The sequence below is a fragment of the Tachypleus tridentatus genome, chromosome 9, assembly GCF_004210375.1.
Source record: "Tachypleus tridentatus isolate NWPU-2018 chromosome 9, ASM421037v1, whole genome shotgun sequence".
NCBI classification, from domain to species: domain Eukaryota; kingdom Metazoa; phylum Arthropoda; class Merostomata; order Xiphosura; family Limulidae; genus Tachypleus; species Tachypleus tridentatus.
In genome coordinates, this window is record NC_134833.1 from 64,505,520 (window position 1) to 64,527,231 (window position 21,712).

Here is a 21,712-nt window from a genome sequence, read left to right on the forward strand (position 1 = left end):
AGTAAGCCTGCAGCCTTACATTGATAAACATTTAAGTTTTTATACTCATGATGGGCAGAGCACCTATAGCCTGTTAAGTTGTATAAATAGTTTTAAATATATAGAACAAAAAACAAATGAGGTTGGAAAAAGTAACAAACAATACAGAAAAATGAATCTTAACAAAAGTTATAAAGAATGACTAGTCACTTGGGTATCACAAGTCATTCTTGTATACTAAGAAACCTTAGATTCAGGCAGTCTAAAACATTTTCTTTTTTTACATTATGTTGTCTGAACTGTGTGATGGAAGAATCAGTGAAAGTGATGGTCCAATTTGTTTAAAATATCTAAGCAGATACACACAGTGTCTATGTTTCGTTACGTAAAAAAGATTGTGTTTCACATTGTATTAATTGTGTTACATATAACCTTGTTCCTTGACTCACTGGAACTAAAACTACTCTTTCAGCTGACTTGTATTTTTCCTTAACTCTCATATTTTAATATTTTGGACACCAAAAGACGTTTTTTACTTTCAGCATGTAACATGCTGCATGTGCACCTGTAGGAACATGCACATAAATATGGAAAGGATCTTTTAAGGTAACTGAATGTGTACCTTTAAAGTTAAAATTAACATTGGAGTTGAAAGTGAAATATATTAAAAACATAATTTATTCACTAACAACTAATAGCTGGTTTGAGCCAGTGGAATATGAAGACTCTCACAGTGAAGATAATCAGGGTAAGGGTCTATCTGAGGATAGCTGGTATGGGTGCTAACGCTTTTACCACCCTTCCTGAGATACGTTTTTGCTTCAAGTGGGTTTCTCATCATCACGAAGGCAGGGGTTTGACTGAATTTACTTTTCTGGAAGAGGCACATTTGATAAAAACAGAAAAGAGCACACATCTTTATGACATTAGAGTACTTCTGCATCTGTTGGAAACTTTGGATTACTTGTTTGTTGATTCTGTTCATTTTATTAGTGCATTGCCAAACTATACTGTTTTTTGGTCGGTTATGATTGTTATGCAACATCCAAGGAGGTTCTTAAAGTGTTTTATGAGGTTTTAGTCAGAAGATTTTGCTTATCTCTGATCTCTAAGGTTTCTGGTTTAGGAACTCTCTCATCAAATCTTGATAGGATGGTGTCCAACTTTATTCTGAATCAGGAAAGGATGTTGGCCATTTTACCCATTAAAGCTCATGAGCTGTGACTAATACAGGTTTAATGTATCAGCAACAATATCATTGATTAATAAAAATGTGCAATAAATTCTGTGAACCTCCCCCCATTGTCAGTAAAATTTTAATAGGACAAAAGATTAATTCAGAGGTTTATATTTTAAAGTGGGCATACAAAATACTCTATTATTGCAAAGTTTAAGAATCAGTATAAAAGAAGAGGATATAACTGTTAATATGTATATATCGGATGCTCCATAGTGTCTCTCAGTTGTGAAAATTCTTTAATGTTATGATAGATGTAAACATTTCTAATTAATATATTTTGTATAAAAAAAAAAAAAGAAGAAGAAAAAATTAACAAAGCTTTGTTTTCTGATAATTAAAAATATGTTGTTTCCAACACAAAATCTGTAGTCTTTGGTTTTTACACTACAGATGTCATTATATCTCCGACACCAGTTTATCCAAGGATACAACCTAGTCTTCAGCAGTTATCTCTAGTGGATATGTGGCCAGCTCAGTTGACAAGCACTGTATGTAAAGAGAAAATATGTTTCTTAAATTCTAAACTATTAGAAGAGAATACATGTGTTTATATATATTTAAGATAGATAAGAAATTCACATTTGTGGACTAGGTTACGTTGTAACAGTTGTTCTGAAGTGAAGTAATACTATAACAGACTGTTACAATCTATGATTCTGTAATGCCATAACAGATCATTATAATCTACGATTCTATTGTACCATAACAAACTATTATACCCTGTAATCCTGTTATACAATAACATATTATTATGACCTATGATTTTGTTATGCCATAACAGACCATTATAATCTGTGATCCTATTTTCCATTTCCTGCAATGTTTGCTTGGCATATCTAAACTTCATGATTTATGTATTATAATATTAGTTACATGTAAATAGATGGTAACATATCATTTGATTATTTTATATTGATTACAGAGATAGGAGAAATACTTATTTTTGAATTTCTTCTTACATCATATTTTGGGAAGTTCAAACATTTGTATGTGAACTGTAAATGTACAAGTGGTGATCAAAATGTTCTGTGAATGATCTCAATACTAACAAACAAGCAGTGTTGGAAGTATGAGTCTGGTCTGGCTATTATGCTCCAGTGTGTTAGAAAGTGTCTGCAACCTTCTACAAAAATTTTACATTTTGAGCAATGGGCAAACATCAAATTTTGTTTTAAGCTTGGGAAGACCACTATAAAAACACACGAAATGCTAATGACGATCTATAGAGATGATGCTGTAACAAAAAAGACGGTTGTCAGATGGCTTGACAGGTTTTGACAAGGAAATGAGTCACTGGAAGATGAAAAAAAAAGTGTTCAACCATCAACATCATGAAATGATGAAAGCATTGACAAAGCCGCACTCTAATCCAGTGGAACAAATGTGTATATGCAGAAGGGGAAGTACTTTAAAGGAAACTAATCATGTACATCTCTTGCTAAAAAAAGTTTATGTATGCCATCATTCAACAAACTTTTTGATCACCCATTGTAATTTGATTACATTTTCCATCCAAGTTGAGGGAAGAAGAACAGTTTCCATTTCAACTGACGTTACAAAGGATTGAAGAGGAATACCAAAGAGCCACAGAAGCTGTAAGTTCAAACAGTTTGATAATTTATAAGTACAAATAATGAACGAAATAACAGATACAAGCATTTCTTACTCATTTTTGGTAATTCAGTAAACAGTAGGATGGGGTCTGAACATTGGAGAATTACTAATGTTACTTCTGTTTTTAAAAAGTGTGATAGAAATTGCTGTAGAAAAATAGATTGGTTAGTCTTAGTTCTGTAGTGAGAAACATTCATGAGTGGGTAGGTATCCTGCAAAACTGTCAGTACTGATTGTAGATTTACTCTTACTGTGCTGCTTAAATGTGCTTGAAAATATTTGTGGAGGGGGGGTCATGGGGAACTTTTTAAGTAACTTGAAGAATTTAGTGAACCACTTACACTACAGAGCTCTAGACCTGCTACTGAAGAATATCTGATAAAAGAAAATTATCATGGGTTTAGTAAGCTAAATCTTCCTTTAGTGACTTTTTCTGGGATTATAGTTGTTACCTGGGAGATGAAAAGGTTTTCTGAAAGCTTATATGGCATGCTGAAGGCTTTGTAAAGATTCACATTTTACTGAGAAATAACTAGTCATAACTGGGTGGTAGAATAAAAGAAAGCAAATAATTGTCAGTAATGGCCCAGTGAAACTATACCTTTTGGTACTAGTACAATGCCTCAGGACAGTGCTTGGGCATTTAGTTTTTCTTCTTTACATTAATGGCATTGTTAGGGCATAACTGAAAACTAATAAAGTTTATTAATAAGATTAAACTCTTGAGGTATATATTCAGAATGTTGAGATGCCATAGAAAGATCAGTTACTAGACAGATATCTAACTTCTAATGAAAGCAAGTGAAAGATAATGCACTTGGGTTATCATAAATAGGTCATGCATTTCATACAGTGGGGAACTCACTGAAAAAAAGAGGTGAGATAACTGAAGTTTATAATATTACCTACAGAATGGATCAGAAGACACAAAATAAAGATTTGTAATAAAAAAAAAACAGGCTAAGAAAGTTTTATTTTTCTTATAGAATGATTTGTTGGCAGCAGATCTTGAGACCAACACTTTACAAAGTTTAAAAATGAATTGATAACTTTCATGAAAAAAAAAAAAAAAGAATTTAAATGCATACTTTCCTCAAAGGACACAGAGATAACATTGAAGGACAGTATGGTCATATTTTGTCTGTATGTTGAGTTATTAACTTTAATTGATTTACCCTTTCTACAACAACTCTATTCATGAGATATTTTGGGAAATAGAATGCTGAAAAATGAAATCAAAGCCAATGCTTAAATTTAAAAAGCTGAAATGATATTTGAAAATATTTATTTTCACAAAACCAAATAAATTTATGTTATGTAAATACTTTTTAAAATGGATTAATCTAGATTTATTGTAGAGACACTTTTAGAGTAAGCTCTTAGTTTCTCAGGGTTTCAAAACAAAGCACCAGCACACAACGAAGTACCGGTATTCAGTTTTTGTATTCTTATGTTGTTTACATATTTGACTGGAATCTTTATGGAGTTAATTAAAAAAGGCCTAAAATTGACTGTTTGTTTAAAAACTACCAGTGAAGTAAGGATATTTAGTTTGTGTGTATGTTATGTCATTATTCTAAACTGAATTACTCATTTTAAAACAATTCTATTCATTGGACAGTTTGAAACTTAGAATGTTGAAAAAATCAAAGCAGTTAATGTAATTTAAAAAGCTTTGTGTGTATGGAGGAGAAGAATTAGTTATTTAAAAAAGGCCTGGAATAACTATTTGTATAAAAACACTCGGTGAAGGGAAGATATTTAGTTTTTCTGAAATATCAGGTTATCAATAACATTCTTATGCAACTGATATTTTTGGGCCTTTTTAATAATTTATTTTAAAGCAATATTTGTAAATGGCTGTTGAAGTAACACATGGTGACCATTAAAAGCAATTGTTAAATAGATAGCTTTAAAGAATTTTTCACTTTTAGAGTATAGTAAGGATGAAAACAAATGGTATGGTATTCTTTTCCAGGGTAAAAATGTTCGAGGCATTATACTGTTAAATCCTAATAACCCACTTGGCCATGTTTACAGTTCTGAAATGGTATTGGACATACTTAACTTTTGTTGTAGGTAAGTGGTTGACATTAAAATAGATTATCATAAATGTGTATTCTAATACATCAGAAAATAACAACCCTAATTAACTGTCATATTGTCCTTTACAGTGCCTCATTTTTAAAAGAATCTTTATAAAGTAACAATAATTTGATTTAGAGCAGTGCTATAATTTTAAAACAAGCTTCTTTTTTATTTAGAATATATGAATATTTATTTGTTTAAAAGTTGTGTGAATCTATTTTGTTTGAAATTTTGTTTCTGATAAATGCAGTTAGCATTATGTGCATTTTTATTATTGTACAATGCTCTTTGTGAAAAAGGAAGACAGTATACAACTCGGTGAAAACTCCAAGAATAAAATTTCAAATTTAATAAAAAAAAATTTCATAACTAAGACCTACAAAATGTAATACATCCTATTGTAGTTCCATTCCTTGAGGAAGGAGACTTCAAATGTTTTACAAGAAACTGTACAAGTAATTTTACTGATTCTTACAGTATTCCAGAGTTGTTGGTTCTTTATGCATTGAAGAGGTTTACCTTTGTAATAATAATGAAACTTCTGAACGCTAAAACTTCAAATATGTATATGTACTCTTCAATACTTTTGTAAACTAGTAAAAAAAACCTTCTTTGTATCTTTCAAGTTTGGAACATAGTTTTCTCAAGTTTTCAAAGAATGCCAAAAAATTACGTCTCGTACACATTTGTGGTTGTTTGTTATTTTAGTAAGAAACATTTATTCTTCTAACCTTCTCTCTCTCTCCATTTTAATGAGATTTACAGTAATTTAATTTTGTAAGTATAATTAGTCATTTTTGAAAAGTTAAGAAGGTTAAAAGGTTTTTCAATGATGGATATTCCATCTCAAGATGAACGGGGGTATATTCTTCTTCTGCGTAATGTTACCGTTTGCACAGACAGGAATTCAGCAAACATCATGATTGTAAGGTAATCTATACAACTTAAGTGTTATTAATAAATTCTTAAGGGTTTCATTACATAAAAGAAAAAATCTATACACTTTAACACATTTGTACACATCAATGACATTACACATGGCACCTAAAATTCTGTTTCAAGAACACAGCACCAGATTAAGATGTCTTTTAAAATGTACACTCGTTTGTTCTAACTGAATTAATAGAAAAATGAAATTTATCTTGTACATTCGTATCTGACATTGAAATATTCTTGAAATTAAAAAATCTTGTTTTTGACTATAAGTGAGAACTTCCATTTCTCTTGTAATAATTCATAATGTTTTATATAAGTCAAAATGAAATGTGGTAGCTCCCAGTTTAATAGTTGTGTAATAAAATAAAAATTATCAATAATAAATGATACTTTTAAAGTAAATTTTACTTTTCTCCATTTTTGTTATTGTTTAAGTAATTAATTTTAATGTTAAAATTGTCTTTCATTCATGCTCTAGTCACAGAATACATGCTATTATCGATGAAGTATATGCACTTTCTGTTTTTGACAAAAATGTCAAATTTAAAAGTACGCTCACATTGCCTGTTCCTGACCCTGAAAGAACTCATGTTTTGTATGGTCTAAGTAAGGTAAGCAGTACATCACTTTGTTTTTTACTTCATTATGGAAAAACTAATTTAGAGAAGACTTGAACAGACTGATTTATAATTTGTAGAAAGTTGTCTGTTATACCTTTTTTTTTTCCAGGTTTTGAGAAAACTGGCAAAGACTAAGTTAGTTAACACAACATTACTTATCCTTTTTTGGTGAAACTTTAAAGATTAAGTTAGTAGTGTAATGTTTTATTTTGATCAAGGTAATAATATTGTGATGTTCATTCAGTAGATGAGAAGGCATTGAAAACATAAACTATTATACTGTGATAGATTTTTGGATATTATTTAACATTAACATTACCAGTAATAGTGATTTGGATTGAATAACAAAAGATTAATTAGATTGAGTAAGGTTGGTGAATAAAAATAGTAGGGTTAATGTTTTAAAATTTAGTGATATAGTCTCTACTACAAAGTTGGATTAAGTTTAGAACTTGTAATTATATTTTTTGGCTTAGATGTAAATCACCTTACTGGTTCATTGTAAAATAGGTTAAATGCATGCTTTCATTAAAAAATACAGCCTAAAGACCAGTTAGTGAGCTGTTCATGTTTTATCTTGTTCACTTGACTTTTGTTTAGATTCATTAGTTTAAATATAGTTTATAGGTAGGTTTTAAATTATTCAAAATACATTGTATTATTAATATTACAAAAACAATAAATAAAGCCTAGTTATTTGCCCCTTCTTTAGGATTAAAGATAAACTTAGGTTAGTGTGAACATAAAATAGTAATAAAAAACTAATACATTTGATTTTAAATCGTTAGGCTTAACAATAACAGTATTTGCAGTAGGATACTGGTATTTACATTTAGTATTAGGTATTCATTTCCAGGCTACAAATACATTGATTAAGACTAGTATTGGATTTAAGCATTCACAGTTTATTGAGTGTAATGAGTGGGTTTTATTTGGAACTCTAGATTGGTATACACTTTTACAAAGTGAATATGTATCCTTGAAATTCCATTTTTAATTTCAAGAGCTTGAAAGTGTTTGAAAAGTGGTCTTTGATTTTTTTGTTTTTTTACAAAAGTACTTGAAAATATTGTAGTAGTAGAATGTATTGATGTATTTAATGTATGTTACAGATTGAGCTCAGTAAATAAAGTCCTTTTCTTTTCTTTTCAGTCTACATTCATATGTTGAACAAGTGAATAGGAATTTCATAAAACTTTAGTGGAATACAACTGATGTTTTTATGTAGATTTATTTATATTTATCTGTATATATTAAAAAAAAAAGTTTGTACGAGGTATGTAGGTGGTTTTATTACCTCCATTTCTTCTTCTCTTTACAGCTTCACTAACATCCAGTTAATTTGTACTATTAAATAATGTATTTACCTCTGTCCTATAAGTAAATATTAAAGTACAGCACTTCATTTTAAGAGTTGGTTATAAATTATTTTTAAAATATGACACATCATCATCATGTTATCATACAAATAAACCTACTGAATATGCTCCTGTCTGTTCTTACTACAAAATTTTATATTATGCTTGAAAGGTTTCCAAAAGTGTTTGTTTATTAGGCCTATATGCATAAACATTGTTTAAGAGTACACTCAAAATTTGTCATCTTTAAAGTTCTACTGCCGAAATGATTCGACAACTCTTCACCTATTAATCAAAAAGATCTTTTTTTGGGTTGTTGATGTTGGGTTGTTAGAAAGAGTACTACAAGAATAGTGAGTAATGAATTTAGTTATAATGAACCTACTCTGTTCAGCAACAAATTTCAGCTCTTGGCTCCTGCATAGGAAAAGCAAATGGAGGGAAGGAAAACAAAAGGGTCAGAGAAGGATGTGGTTGATAAGGAGGTTATAGTTATAAGTGATCCCTTAACAATTTATGTTAGTAGAATAGTCTGTGAGGTAAGTAAGGAAAATAGAATCAGATTATGTTACCCAGGGGTATAAATGGAGGATATAATTGACAGAGTACGAGATATAATAAAGGAGGTTAGCAGAGATGCAATTTTTTAGTGCACATAGGGGCTAATGGTGAAGGGAAGGATGAACTAATGAACATGTATGAAAGATTAATAAAGGTATTTAAAGAAGAAGGACATAACTTAATTTGTCAGGAATACTTCCCAGAATTAACTGTGGGAATGAAGTAATAAGTAGGTAAATAGGATAAAATGCTAGGCTTAAGTCAGTATGTAAGAATAAGCATATTGGCTGTTTGGGCTCATGGGGTCTGTTCAGTGGAAGTAAGTGTTTTTGGAATGGATGGTTTACATTTAAATAAGATAGGGTCTAGCTTGTTTAAGACTATTAACTCAGCTGTAAAGAAAGTTTTAGACTAGACTAGACTAGACAGTGGTGAAGGACAGGAAAACTAAACACAAATAGAATAAAATACAGTGACAAAATTAGCATGGGAAACTAATAGTTAAAAAGATAGGCTTAATTGATACTGTTGTACTACTTGAAGTATGGGAAATAAAACAGATTGACTAAAACATGGTTAAATGTAGATGATTCTGATAAAAAGGAATTTCTTTGAAATACAGTTACAGGCTATTTAATAGGGATAAAGTATTAAATAGGGGAAGGATTGACTTTATATTTAAAATGTGAGTTACATCCTGTTGAAGTTGAGGATATCAAAGATAATAGCAGGGAGAATGAATCCATTTGGGGTTCTGTTAGTGGATGTAAAGGAAAAATACTTTTTATAGGAACTTGTTACAGACCACCAGATGAAATTGATGAAAATGTGATATTAGCTGTTAATGAAGTCATAAATATGATTGATTTTAATTTCAGACATGTAGATTGTGAAATGGTAGAGTCAAACCAGGAGGATGGAAATTTTTTTGAAACTGTTTAAAACATGTTTTTTTCACCAATTGCTCAAAGAACCTACTAGAAACAAAGCTATTTGAGATTTATTGTTTGCTTCAAATATAGAAATGATTGAGAGAGTAGAAATTGTGTACATCTGGGTGCAAATGATTACTGCTGCATTAGGTTTGATGTTTTGTTGCATGTGGAGATAGGGAATAATTATATTGTGGTAACATACTTCAAAAAATCAAATTTTGAAGGGATGGAACAAGAATTATGTGAATTGGGCAACTGAGTTATTTGAAGACACTGATCAAAAGTTGAATTTCTTTTAAAGATAACGTTTTAAATATTCAAGGTAAATATATTCTGTAAAAAGAAAATAATGACTGCATGTAGAAAACCAAATTGTTTACAAAACATGTGAGAGATGAAATTCACGAAAGCATCATAAATATAAGAAATTTAAATTGACTAATATGACAAGATATTTAGAAGATTAAGGAAGTTAATGCAACAAGAAATTAGGACATCAAAAAGGATGAGGAAAGATTGGCTGAAAGTTTGAAACTAACAGTAAGAATTTCTTTAAGTACATTAAGGGGTAAAGAAAGGGATGATAAAGGAAGGCTATATCTGATAATTATGAGATGGCTGGATGATTAAATTCTGCTTTTTCTTCAGTTTTACTAATGAAGATGTAAGCAGTATTCCACATCTTGAACAGTTGATAGATGGAAATAAGATCACAAAAGATGACTGCATTAATTTTGAGCTGATTAAGAGGAAATTGAGAATTTGGAAAAATAATAAGGCTCCTGGGCCAGTAATATTTCTTCAAGGGTTTTGAAGAATGTTTAAGGTTGTCACTAGTTTTTGTCAGTCCCAGAATAGTGTTAAGATACAAGAGAATTGGAAGTTAGCTAATGTAAGTACTCTTTTTGAGGGAGGTAATAAAAATTATGCATTAGTCTTTCATCAGTTGTGGGAAAAGGTTTGGAAAGTCTCTTAAAAAGTACATTGCAAGGTGGTTCAACAGAGTTTAGAATTTTATTGGACAGTCAACATTGTTTCACTAAAGGAAAATCTTGCCTTACAAATCTTTTGATATTTTTTGAAAAGGTTACTGCTTATATATGTGATGATTAGGGTGTAGATTTGGTGTATCTGAATTTTCAAAAATCATTTGACAAGGCACCACATAAAAAACACTTGTGAAAAGAAATCACTATAGGTGTGGGGGATAAATTAGAAAATTTGATAGAAGAGTGTCTTGATGGAAGAAAGCAGAAGTTTTTGTTGTTTTTTTTTATAAATGGAGTTCAGTCAAACTGGATTAATGTTACAAGTAAGGTATCTCACGGCTCAGTTTTAGTATCTTTGCTCTTTCTGATTTACATCAACAACATAGATGAATGAATAATCATTAATTTACTTAAATTTGCTGATGATATTAAGGTCTTGGGTGTTCTGGCTGTGAAGAGGATGCTGCTGATTTACAAACAGATTTAGATCATTTAGTAAGTTGGGCAAGGAAATGGCAGTTGGGTTTTAATTATAATAAATGCAATATGATAAATATGTGTTATCATAATTTGAATTATGAGTATAATTTGGTTGGGAATAATCTTAACAGTGTTGCAAAAGAAAGGGATTTTTATGTAATGGTTGGTCAGTTTCTGAAACCATCCAGACAGTGAGCTAGTGGTAGGTCAAATAGGATTTTAGGTTGTATCTACAGAAATACTGAACACAGTTTGGATGAGGTTATAACTTCAATGTACAGACCACTGTTTATGCCAAATCTGGAATACTGCATTCATTCTTTGCACCTTACCATAAGAAAGACATTGAATCATAGGAAAAGGTTCAGAAGAAGGGTTACTAAAATGGTACATGGAATGGAAAAGTTGATATATGATGAGAGGCTAGTTGTCTTCTCTTCAAAAAAGAAAACTTACAGGTGATCTGATTGAGGTGTTAAAGATTGTAAAGGGAATTGATACTGTTGATGCATTCTTTTTTTTTTCATTTTTAACAGTGAGAATAGTAGAACTAGAGGACACAAGTATAAATTTTGGCAGGGTAGAAGTTATCTTCAGCTAAGTTTCGTTTTTATAACAGGGTGGTTGGCCTGTGGAATGGGCTGCCTTTGGATGCTATAGAGGCAGTAAATTTAAATAAGTTTAAGAGAAAGTTTGAATAATAAGGGCTGGTTTTAAGATTCTTATTTTATTTATTTTTTTTTCATTTACCTATTTGAAAGTTTTAATTTAGTTTACCAAATGAAACAGTGAGGATGAACCAACAAATCCCTTGTTTTTTGTGAACATTATGTTAAATTAATGGGGAAATACTTTATTTTGTACTAATTAATTCAGATTTATGTTGATTGATTAAGCTAGTAAAATGTTATTTCACTCCATCTTATTAGGTGCTACATAATAAAACCTTGTGCAAATTCAGCAAAACATTGCTGATGTTTACTTTGAATATAACTTGAAATTAATTGTGTGAACTTGTAATATTTAATGTGAAATTACCTCTTTTCCATTTCTCTTTTTTTACTGTTCCATGAGAACACTTTGTAAATTGAGTACATTTAATAGGATATTGCATATTTTACAGTGTGTTCTAGGAAAACATAAATTGGGAGAGGTAATTAAAACATTTATCAAATTAGTGTGTTGTAAAGGATAATAATAATAGAATCGGTGCATAAAATTCTTTTAAAGCCAGTTAAATTTTCATAACTTATTAGGCTTAGGCACTTTATCATGTATTTTTTAAAGTCATTTATGCAAAGTTATAAAAACAATTTTAAAGAAGCACTACAGTTAGTTACATGTGACATGCCCCCCAGTGGCTCAGTGGTATGTCTGCAGACTTACAGCACTAAAAACTGGGTTTTGATACCTGTGGTGAGCAGAGCACAGATAGACCATTGTGTAGCTTTGTGCTTATTTCAAAACAACAACATGTGACATATAGCAGCACTGAAATATATGTTTAGACATATTATTAATGTATTATAGTATAATAAACATAGGTGATAAAATATTTTATGAAAACATTTTTGGAATGCTGATACCTCTACATTTCATCGTTTTTTAACCTAAGTTTTGTGAATATAAGTGCACACACACACACACACACACACGTGTGTGTGATTGTGTTCTTAATATGTGAGAGTTTAGGTATACACACATTTCTATACAAAGAGAAAAAATATTTTACCCACAACTATTTTATCTTTTACATGGCTTTTCAGGATTTTGCACTTGCAGGATTTCGAGTAGGTGTTATTTACACAAGAAACAACTCCTTGCATACAGTGTTGAAAGAAGGGTCTTCCTTTATTTCAATACCATCTTCAATTATGAAAATAAGTGCTTACTTACTGGAAGATTTGCGTAAGTGTTGGCTTTATATAAGAAAGCTACTAATTACTATGATTAAAAATTACAATTAATTATACTCAGTTATATGCCTTATAAGACATTACATTAGACGTATCATATTTTTTAACACTACATTCCCAATCTAGCTCTTTACAGGTTTTCAAGAATTAGAAGTGTATAATAAAAGTATTTCAAACACACTATATTTTTCATATTCATTGCCAAAAATATGACATTTCTCTAATTATAGCTCTTTAGACAATGAACACAATTGTAGTTGTAATACTATTTATATTAACCATTTTATACAATTATAATTTTTATGGTGTGAATGCCTCTTAGAAGCAAATAGATTAGGAATGTAGTGTTAAATATAATAGGCCTAACATAATGTCTTATGACAAATATAATTACATATATATTCCATGCCTCACTAGCCTCTAAAGGGCATTCACGTCATAACAATTAATAATTGTACTTGATATCATTTTAGTATGTCTGTAGGTTATTTTGATTTATGTTGTTTTATTCTTAGTTGAGTATAATGCATGTTTAGGTTGTCATTTCTTCATTTAAGTTTTCTTTTTGGTGACATTTTATTCTGGGTTTGGTACATGTTATATATATTCTGGTATATAAATATACAATGAATTTCTACCTTCTTATATTATATTAGTATTGTTTTGAATGTATCTTTTATTCTGCAGTTGTCCAGTTTTGGCTTAAAATGTTGATAAAGATTTTAAGTTCATCCCATTCTAGCTGTCTTTATTGTTCTGTCATTCTGTAGGGAATAATACCTGTTCTGCCCATAGGAATTACTTCTGTACTATTGCATTTTGTATAATAATTTCAACAGTAGTGTCTTTCAATGGTAGAAGTTGTGGTGTTTTGAGTTTTCACCCTAACATATGTTTGAATGAGAATAGCCAGTCATGAGAGCAGTGCTAGCTGCTTTTATAATTATGACATTTCTTGGGAATTATCTAAAATTGGATTTAAACAGTCTGGTACACAATATTGAAGGAAGATCTGGTAAAAGTGACCATTACACATGTAACAACAGCAAGTACACACACACACACGCACGCACGCACACACTGTTTGTGATTCAGTATACATTGTTCATTTTGGACATTACTTTATGTCCAGTTTCTTTCTTTCTCATTCTACATTATTCAGAGATTCATTACTATTTCTTAATAAATATACTGATCAAAATTCCTGTTATTCTGAGAAATTATCCCATTGCTCTTTGACCTATGTGTTATTGTTTGCTTTATATGCAACATATTTCATTTTGCGGTTTATTTGTGGTAAGTTTCTGACATTTTCTGTGCTATTCCAAATTCAGTCAAGTTACATCTTAGCATTACTTTGTTTTTGGTATGTGTTTTGGTGGTGTTTTATTCTATGTTTTAATAACATAATTTTCCTGATAATTTTTTGTACCCTGCTTTGATATAGAGCATTTTTCTTTGAATAATTTTTTTACTTTGGTTAATTATTACATATTTTTATTGTGTTTTTTTTCTGACTTTTGTTGTTATGTATATGTTTTCATGATGTTTACTCCCACATTTTAGTGTCGTTATAATATAGATGTTGTTTTGTATCAATGAAATTTTTTTGGTTTCATTTTAATTATAATATATATCTTGGTTATTGCCTTTGTGGGTTGGTTATGGCTTATTTCTTATGATATAGGTGCTTTAGCAACAATTTATACGGCTTGGTTATGCATTTATGTATGATTCTCCTTGTTTTTTAAGGCACTTTGTTCTCTACTTAATTATGATGTTATTCTCACAGTGATTTTTTTAAATTTATGTTTTGTTAAAAGCATTTCTCATTTAGTGAAGGCTTATTTATTTCATAAAGAACAAAGACACATTGGGTTATCTGCTGTGTCAACCTGGGAAATCAAACCCCAGATTTTATTATTGTAACTCCATAGACTTACTACTCTCCTACCGAGTGACTAATGAAGGTTTGTTCTTTATCTGGTTGTGGTGTATTTCTTTGATAATGTTTTAGTATTTGCATTTTTTTTATTACAAAGATTCCATATCATATTATTCTTGGCTCTGTTATGTATTATCTTTTTTGTTTTGGTTATGGTATAATTTTTTGATTCACAACTTTCATCGCCAACAAGCCCAGAAAATATAAAATGATAAAAAAAATCTCAAACTGTTTCCTAAAATTTCATTTTTTCCATTACATGCTCAGTGTTTTCCTAAACTTCATGCTATTCCATTGGTCATCCTGGACCATTGACCACTAATTCCATTCAGACATTCAGGTGTTTCTTAAGTTGTAACTCTTTGTAACACCCATTTATTGATAATATTTTTGCTTTGTTTTTGGGTGTTAATTTTAACTACATTTTTATGCCACCTGGCTTAATTTATCTGTTTGAAAAATCAGTTCCTACTAGAGACATACAGAAACTAACATGATGGTCATTCCTTTTTCTGACTTATAGTCATGGTTGTAATGCATCATTCTGGCCTTTGAAAAGTTATCTATTGAATTTAAAAAGTATACCCTCAGCTGAGCATAGTTTGGAGATTAATAGTATGGATTATTTAATACATGCACTGAGTATTATCTTTAATAAAGATGACACTTACATGACTAAATATCAGATATAGGATTCTCAACATTGCAATACTCTGGGGCTTTCTTGATCCTGCCTATCTCATGTCTGAATCATTAGCTGCATATGGCCTTGTTAATAATTTATCACAAATATAATGGATGACGACAAAATGCACACTACACACTAATTGTGTGTGATTTTACTTCAGAAATGACTGTTGAATGCATGGCTTCAGTTTTGGAAGTAATGATTATGTGATATTTGTTTGACAGTGTTTTGAAAACTGAAAATACTACACACATTTTAAATTACGTGCTTTAACAATTAGAAAAAATTCAAAATAAAGGATATCAGTCATTGAAACTTTACTTTTACTTATAAATTGCAGTGAATTTCACTTAATTATGATATTAAAATTAGGATTCCCTGTGATAAGCATAGATTAGATAACCCAGTTTGTACAGCTTTGCATTTAAAATACAAAACAAACATATTTCCTAATGTTAGTCTATGTGCTTTGTATGGTGTACATTATTGTGTTAGAAATATTTAATTTTACTGTTTTTATTTTACTTTGTTCTTATCTTTTTTATATTTAATTTTTCAGAATGGTGTGAAACATTTATTAAAGAGAATTGTTCACGATTGGCTAAGGCTTGTCAGTTGTGTAAAAACAAGCTAGAAAAGTTAGGTCTTCCTGTGTGTGAATCTGTAGGAGGTTTTTGTTTGTGGGTAGACTTCAGACAGGTAATGATTTCATTATTCTCAGCATTTGTTATATAATTTGAGGAGATCATTCTAAAACTATACATAAGACTGTATTGTTATAAGGTGTTCTTTGTCCTTGTTTCTGAATCATAAGTAATTGTTGAGTTGTATGTATTATATTTTTGTATTTCCTATTTATGATGTACAAACTAACCAAGGCAGCCTTTATTTCTTATTAGTTTGCTATAAAATATTATTGTTACAAGCTTAACTATTTGAATAGTGAAAAGATCTTAATGTGTTCCTTTGGTTTTGGTAATGCTTACTCAGAGCAATGAACGTATATTGTAGTCTATCTTCTGAACTAGTGCACTTGGCAAGTGTTAAAATTAATGTTACCTCTTTGTGTCAGTGAGAGCTCTTTTCTTGCGTGAAATTGCCATAGAATTTTTCTGTTCATGCCATAAGCTGTGAACAAAGATGTGTATTGTACCAACATATTATGTGATCTTCATATTATAACCCTCCAACAATAGGGTGGTAGTGCAGCCTTTGTGTGCAGTAATTTGATAAGATAAACGATTTTATCTCATTTTTGATAAGATAAACAAAAGGTACAAAAAAATGGGGAAGAAGGTTGTGGGTTGATGCAGAGAGGTAAGCATCTATATGAAATACATTTTCAGGTAAGGAAAGTGTTAATATTCCTATCCCGCTAACAGCTGGAATCTAGCTCTGAAAATAGTAGAAGGGCTGGTGTTAATCAGTTACAAAAATATACTGAAGAGTCGCAACCTTAGTCTACAGCAAAGAGGTCATTAATAGGTCAAAGAAGATGATGATCAATGTGATGGGACAGAAATAGGCTCACGAAGTAAAACAACTCAAGAGTTGTTACAATATACAGGAAAAATATATTGAAAGTTACATAATTTGACTTAAAAGTGTATTAAATAGAAAAGGAGGTACCTGTTCTATATCAGCAAGAGTAAAGAGTCAGAAGAGCTGTCCAAAATTGTCCACAAACAAGATATGCCCTAATGAAATGGAATGACAAGAGACCTGAACTGGGGATGAAGAAGGCAAAAGAAAACTAACCCACCTGATGCATGATAGCAACAACACTGTTGAGAAACATCAGCAGAGAATATGTTATTGTAACATGGTCAATCACAGTTTTATAGATCTTATTCCTGTTACACAAAAAGCATTTGCTCTACTAATTGAGCTGAAGGTGTAACTACTGAACATGAACTAATAAGACATATCCAGTCACTGTTGATTCAATTGAAGGAAATACCTGAAAAGGAGTGTCTGTGTCTCATGATATTATTTTTATTCAGTCTTTTGTAAAATAACACGAAGAAGAAATGTAATGGTTAGTGAAAACGAAATTGCAACTGAGTAGATAGAAAGAAAAGTGCAGTGAAGACAAAAATAATGTAGTACTAAATACCAAACGGCACACAATCAAACCAATTAAAACTCGTAAAACAAGAAAGAAAGATGTCCAATTACAAGCAGATCCGAAAAAGATGAGTCTGATATTGTGTACTGGTACTGACAGAGGTCATTTACTGTACATGGAGGTTGTAGTGGAGGGATACAGCATTATTTTCATCATATCATGGCAGTTTTACCTAAGGTTAAGAGCTCTCAGTGATCCAGAAAGTTAAGTACCATTGCTTTTACATACAATACAGGATTTGATAGTTTATAAAACTTATTAGAAGTTAACTTTGATCCTAAAAAAAGAAAGTGTGTGAGTGTTCCATATCATTATATCATCAGTCAGCTAGATGTGGTAATTTATCAAATGGTGGTGTAACATTAGAAATGTATTTAAAACAATATGAAACTTGGTACACACACACACACACACACACACACACACACATTTAGGAGAAAATACTGAAACCTTCAAATTTGAGTTTATTTATACATATGTATACATAAGAAGTTAATATACAAATAATACTGGGTATATCTTCACTTCATTCAAAATATTTGTAGCTTTAGAAGGAAGAAGAGTAGATAAAAGGTTTAATGATTAATACCTTAGTTATGTAATTTTCTGTCTGTATGTGTATTTTTACAAATATTTCTTGTATATGATTATTGTTGCTCACTTTACTACCATTCCTGAATTCATACAGTATTGTCACCCACTCACATTTGAAGGAGAGAGAGCATTGTTTTTGAAGCTACTCAATAAAACTAAGCTATATCTTGTTCCTGGAGAAGAGTTTCATTGTTCAGAACCTGGCTGGTTTCGAATAGTCTTTTCTATTAGCCACGTTCACATGACAGAAGGTGTGTCAATAATTACTTTAGCTAATAGACTTATTGATTGATAGTAGATCTCAGTTTTAGGTTTTAAAATTTTAGTATAAAGTTTAGTAACCAATGTATGAAACTTAAGCATTGGAGAGGCTGCTGAAGTTACACTAACATTAAACCTAAACTGTCACTTTCTCTTTAAGTTTATGCTATCATAAATGTGCATACGCATGTTATGTGGCTAACTTAGCTACATACATGGTGTTTGCCATCAAATATATGTTTAAAATGTCTAAATACTTAAGTAAAACAATTTTAAAGTTAATTAAAGCCTAATATTAGTTCTTGTTTTAAATTAACTAAACCTAATATTTGCCATTGTTTTACTGTTCTTGTTCAATTGTGAATAAAATTTTTGAGTGCTTACACCATGTAAAAATACTACTTGCTTTTACATCACAACTTGTGATATTGTTAATGTTTGTGTGTACAAGCCAAGTTGGTCATAAAAAATATTTCAGATCAAAGAATTGATAATGAAAAATTCAACGTTTTACAGTTAGAAACTTTTAAAACAAATAATGGTGTAAAATCTGTTGTGTGTGTTTAAAAATAAAATCACAAACATATAGTTGAGCAAAGGAATTTCTAACTTCAAGTCAGAATAAAGCACAATAATAGATCATGCTAAAGCTGAAAAATACAGAAAGAAGTTAGTATTTTTTCTGTCTGACTACAGAGCTGAGCAGGGGCTCGAGAGTTAGCCCAGTGCCCAGGATCAGTAATATCATCAGGCCCCTCACATTCCATTTATTAAATTTTGCTGATTTTTCATAAATTTAGATGACAAACTTCTTCATGAACCCATCGGAAAGCAATAGTCATGTTAGCTTATTAGGTAGTATGCATTACTAGTGAGCTGTGGAACATCCCTCTGCTGAACCCTCAACAAACCTCAGGACAGCTGCCCTCCCCTTCTCATCAGCCCTTGAGCTGAGTGATTCCTTACTTACGAGCAGCAATTATTTAATGTCATATAAAGTAATTGACAAACCAAATTAAACTTAAACCAGTTAATCAAACTTGCAATTAAAACAGTTGTCAAAAATAATAATTAACTAATCAAAATTAGTGTTTCTGATTAAAACTGTTTTTATTCATTCCAGCTATCTGAACTATTGCTATTATGTTTAATTGTTGGTAAAAACAAAGCTATATAACTGACTAACTATTCCTTGCCAAAGTTTATCCCTCTGTTTTACTTTTTACTTCAAGTTTGTTACACTTGAAACAAATCCTGCTCTCACAGTTGTTCAAAATATGCACTTCTGATATCACAACATAACATTGTCTTGTATGTTTATAATGTTATAGTAGCTGTTTGAAGCTTTCCAGATTATTTGCATTTGTAACTCAAACACATTTTATATATGTTTATAATTAGAAATTATACCTTGAAACCCAAGTTTGACCTTATTATAATAATCATTACCTTGCTGGCTAGTATTAAAGTAATTTGATTTAATCTAGCTAAAACATCATCTCTTCTGGTATCTTTTGTAACTTTGACTTCCTGCATTGGTAAAGTTAGTAAGATAACCTTGTCCAGTCAGTGTCCACTTGAGATAATTAGATAAAAATTGACATTCTATCAGACACACCAAACCACTGCTATCCAGTTATGGATTTTTGCAACTAAAACTGAATTTTCTTGCTACTACTATGATATATTGTGGTAGGTAAGTTTTCTGTTTAGTTTATAAACTTTTATCAAGTTTACTCCTGAACCACTCACAGAACTTCTATGTACTGGCCTAAGCCATCATTAGGGATAAGTAGAACTTGTAAGGATGGAAATTATGCTTCTAAACACACTTGTTTCTGCATTTTGTGCAACTTAGCCAGGTGATCCTGACGGTCTTCCTAAGAGATGACCTGTAACCTTGTTTTAAATGTCCTCATCTATAGCTGTAGAAAATTTTTTCAGTTGGTCACAGAATTAGTTTCCTAGAACATGGCAACAAAATCACCAGCACTTTCCTGAAAGAAAGTAATTGCCTATCCCAACCCTCTTATTCCCACGTAATGGGGCCACTTCTACAGTTCCTTGCATTGTTAATGAAATCACAACCAGTTATCATAACAAAGGATAATGTCACTGAAACGGAAACATTACTTTAAAATCATAGTAAGGTTGGGACTTAGAATATCATTCACATCACCTAAAGTTTTACAAATAACATGTATGTGAGATTTTAAGATGTCCACATTTTCATTTCAGCCTTAAAGAGACTGGAAAATATTCTCAAAAGTATGAAGACTGTATCCAGGTAAAGATTTCTTCTGTACAACTCTCCTGTGGAGTTTGGAGGCCACACTGAAAAATTTTTACAAGAATGTTAAAACTTTTGATGCATATGTTGACTTTTTTTTTTTTATCCAAATTTTATTAAATTATTATTAAATAATAAATTATTAATAAATTAACGTAATACATTTTATTCTTTCTTTTACATATAATCCATTATTTGACAAACACCTGTATGTGTTTTCATTTATAACTGGTAAGTAACTGGACCAATTGTCACCAAACTTGAAATATACCCCTAAAATCTCGCAGGTAGTGATATAGGTGGGGTTAAATTTAGATATGATTTCACTGTATATTGAATATGTATGTAACTCTAGGGCTGTTGGTTTTTCTATAGGATTGCATATTTCTAAGCATACATCTCAACATGAAATATGTGAAAGTTTTGTTGTAGTATTTAAACATCCATAAAAATTTAATCATATGTAACATACAGCTACAAGCATTCCTTCTTATATGGTGAAAGTCTGTTCAAAATTAACATCTCGGTAATAAGAAACAAAATTATTGTGCAGTAGCTACAAAAAATAACAAATAAGTAAACAGAGAAAAGGTCATATTTGACATATATTTCTTTTGAATTTAATTTTTGATATAAGTTTGATTACAATATCATTTCACGTTGTATGAAAAAATATTTCATAAAACTTACATGTAACTAATGTCAATTCTAATATCTATCATTAATTTATAAGAGTATAGAAATTATTCTGAGAAACTAACTTTGGATATTCATAATTATTCCTTAATGTTATTACTTACACTTTCTAATATTTCTCTGTGTCATTGGATTCATTTTGTATTTATAGATTATAGAAATAGTTCTAAGAAATGAATATGTTGACTTATCAGGAAAATATTTAATTGTTTTACTGATACAAAGATTCCTATGTCTAATGAATCAACTTGTTAAATATTGACTTTCTCACTGTTAATGAAGTAAACAAATCTTTGTAAATACAGTCACAGCTATATAACCAGATACACTACTTACAAACAATATAAACCTATTTATTTTACACAATTTTCTTATTGTATTCAAACACTAAGTA

The 21,712-nt window shown here is 30.4% G+C and overlaps 1 protein-coding gene across 6 annotated transcripts in view; it reads left to right on the forward strand.

The window, feature by feature from the left end:
- The window catches only part of LOC143225323 (1-aminocyclopropane-1-carboxylate synthase-like protein 1), a 31,680-nt gene extending 10,904 nt beyond the window's left edge, over positions 1-20,776 (forward strand). For 5 of the 6 annotated variants that reach the window (XM_076454489.1, XM_076454494.1, XM_076454495.1 and 2 more), the window contains 8 exons: positions 1,610-1,707; positions 2,737-2,814; positions 4,812-4,912; positions 6,336-6,468; positions 12,567-12,708; positions 15,909-16,048; positions 18,166-18,322; positions 20,571-20,776. In XM_076454489.1, the coding sequence (XP_076310604.1) occupies positions 1,610-1,707; positions 2,737-2,814; positions 4,812-4,912; positions 6,336-6,468; positions 12,567-12,708; positions 15,909-16,048; positions 18,166-18,322; positions 20,571-20,623 (902 nt within the window). In that variant the 3' untranslated portion in view covers positions 20,624-20,776. The remainder of the gene's footprint in view (positions 1-1,609; positions 1,708-2,736; positions 2,815-4,811; positions 4,913-6,335; positions 6,469-12,566; positions 12,709-15,908; positions 16,049-18,165; positions 18,323-20,570) is intronic. The other variant, XM_076454490.1, reaches the window with a different exon arrangement.
- Positions 20,777-21,712: the final 936 nt, after the last annotated feature.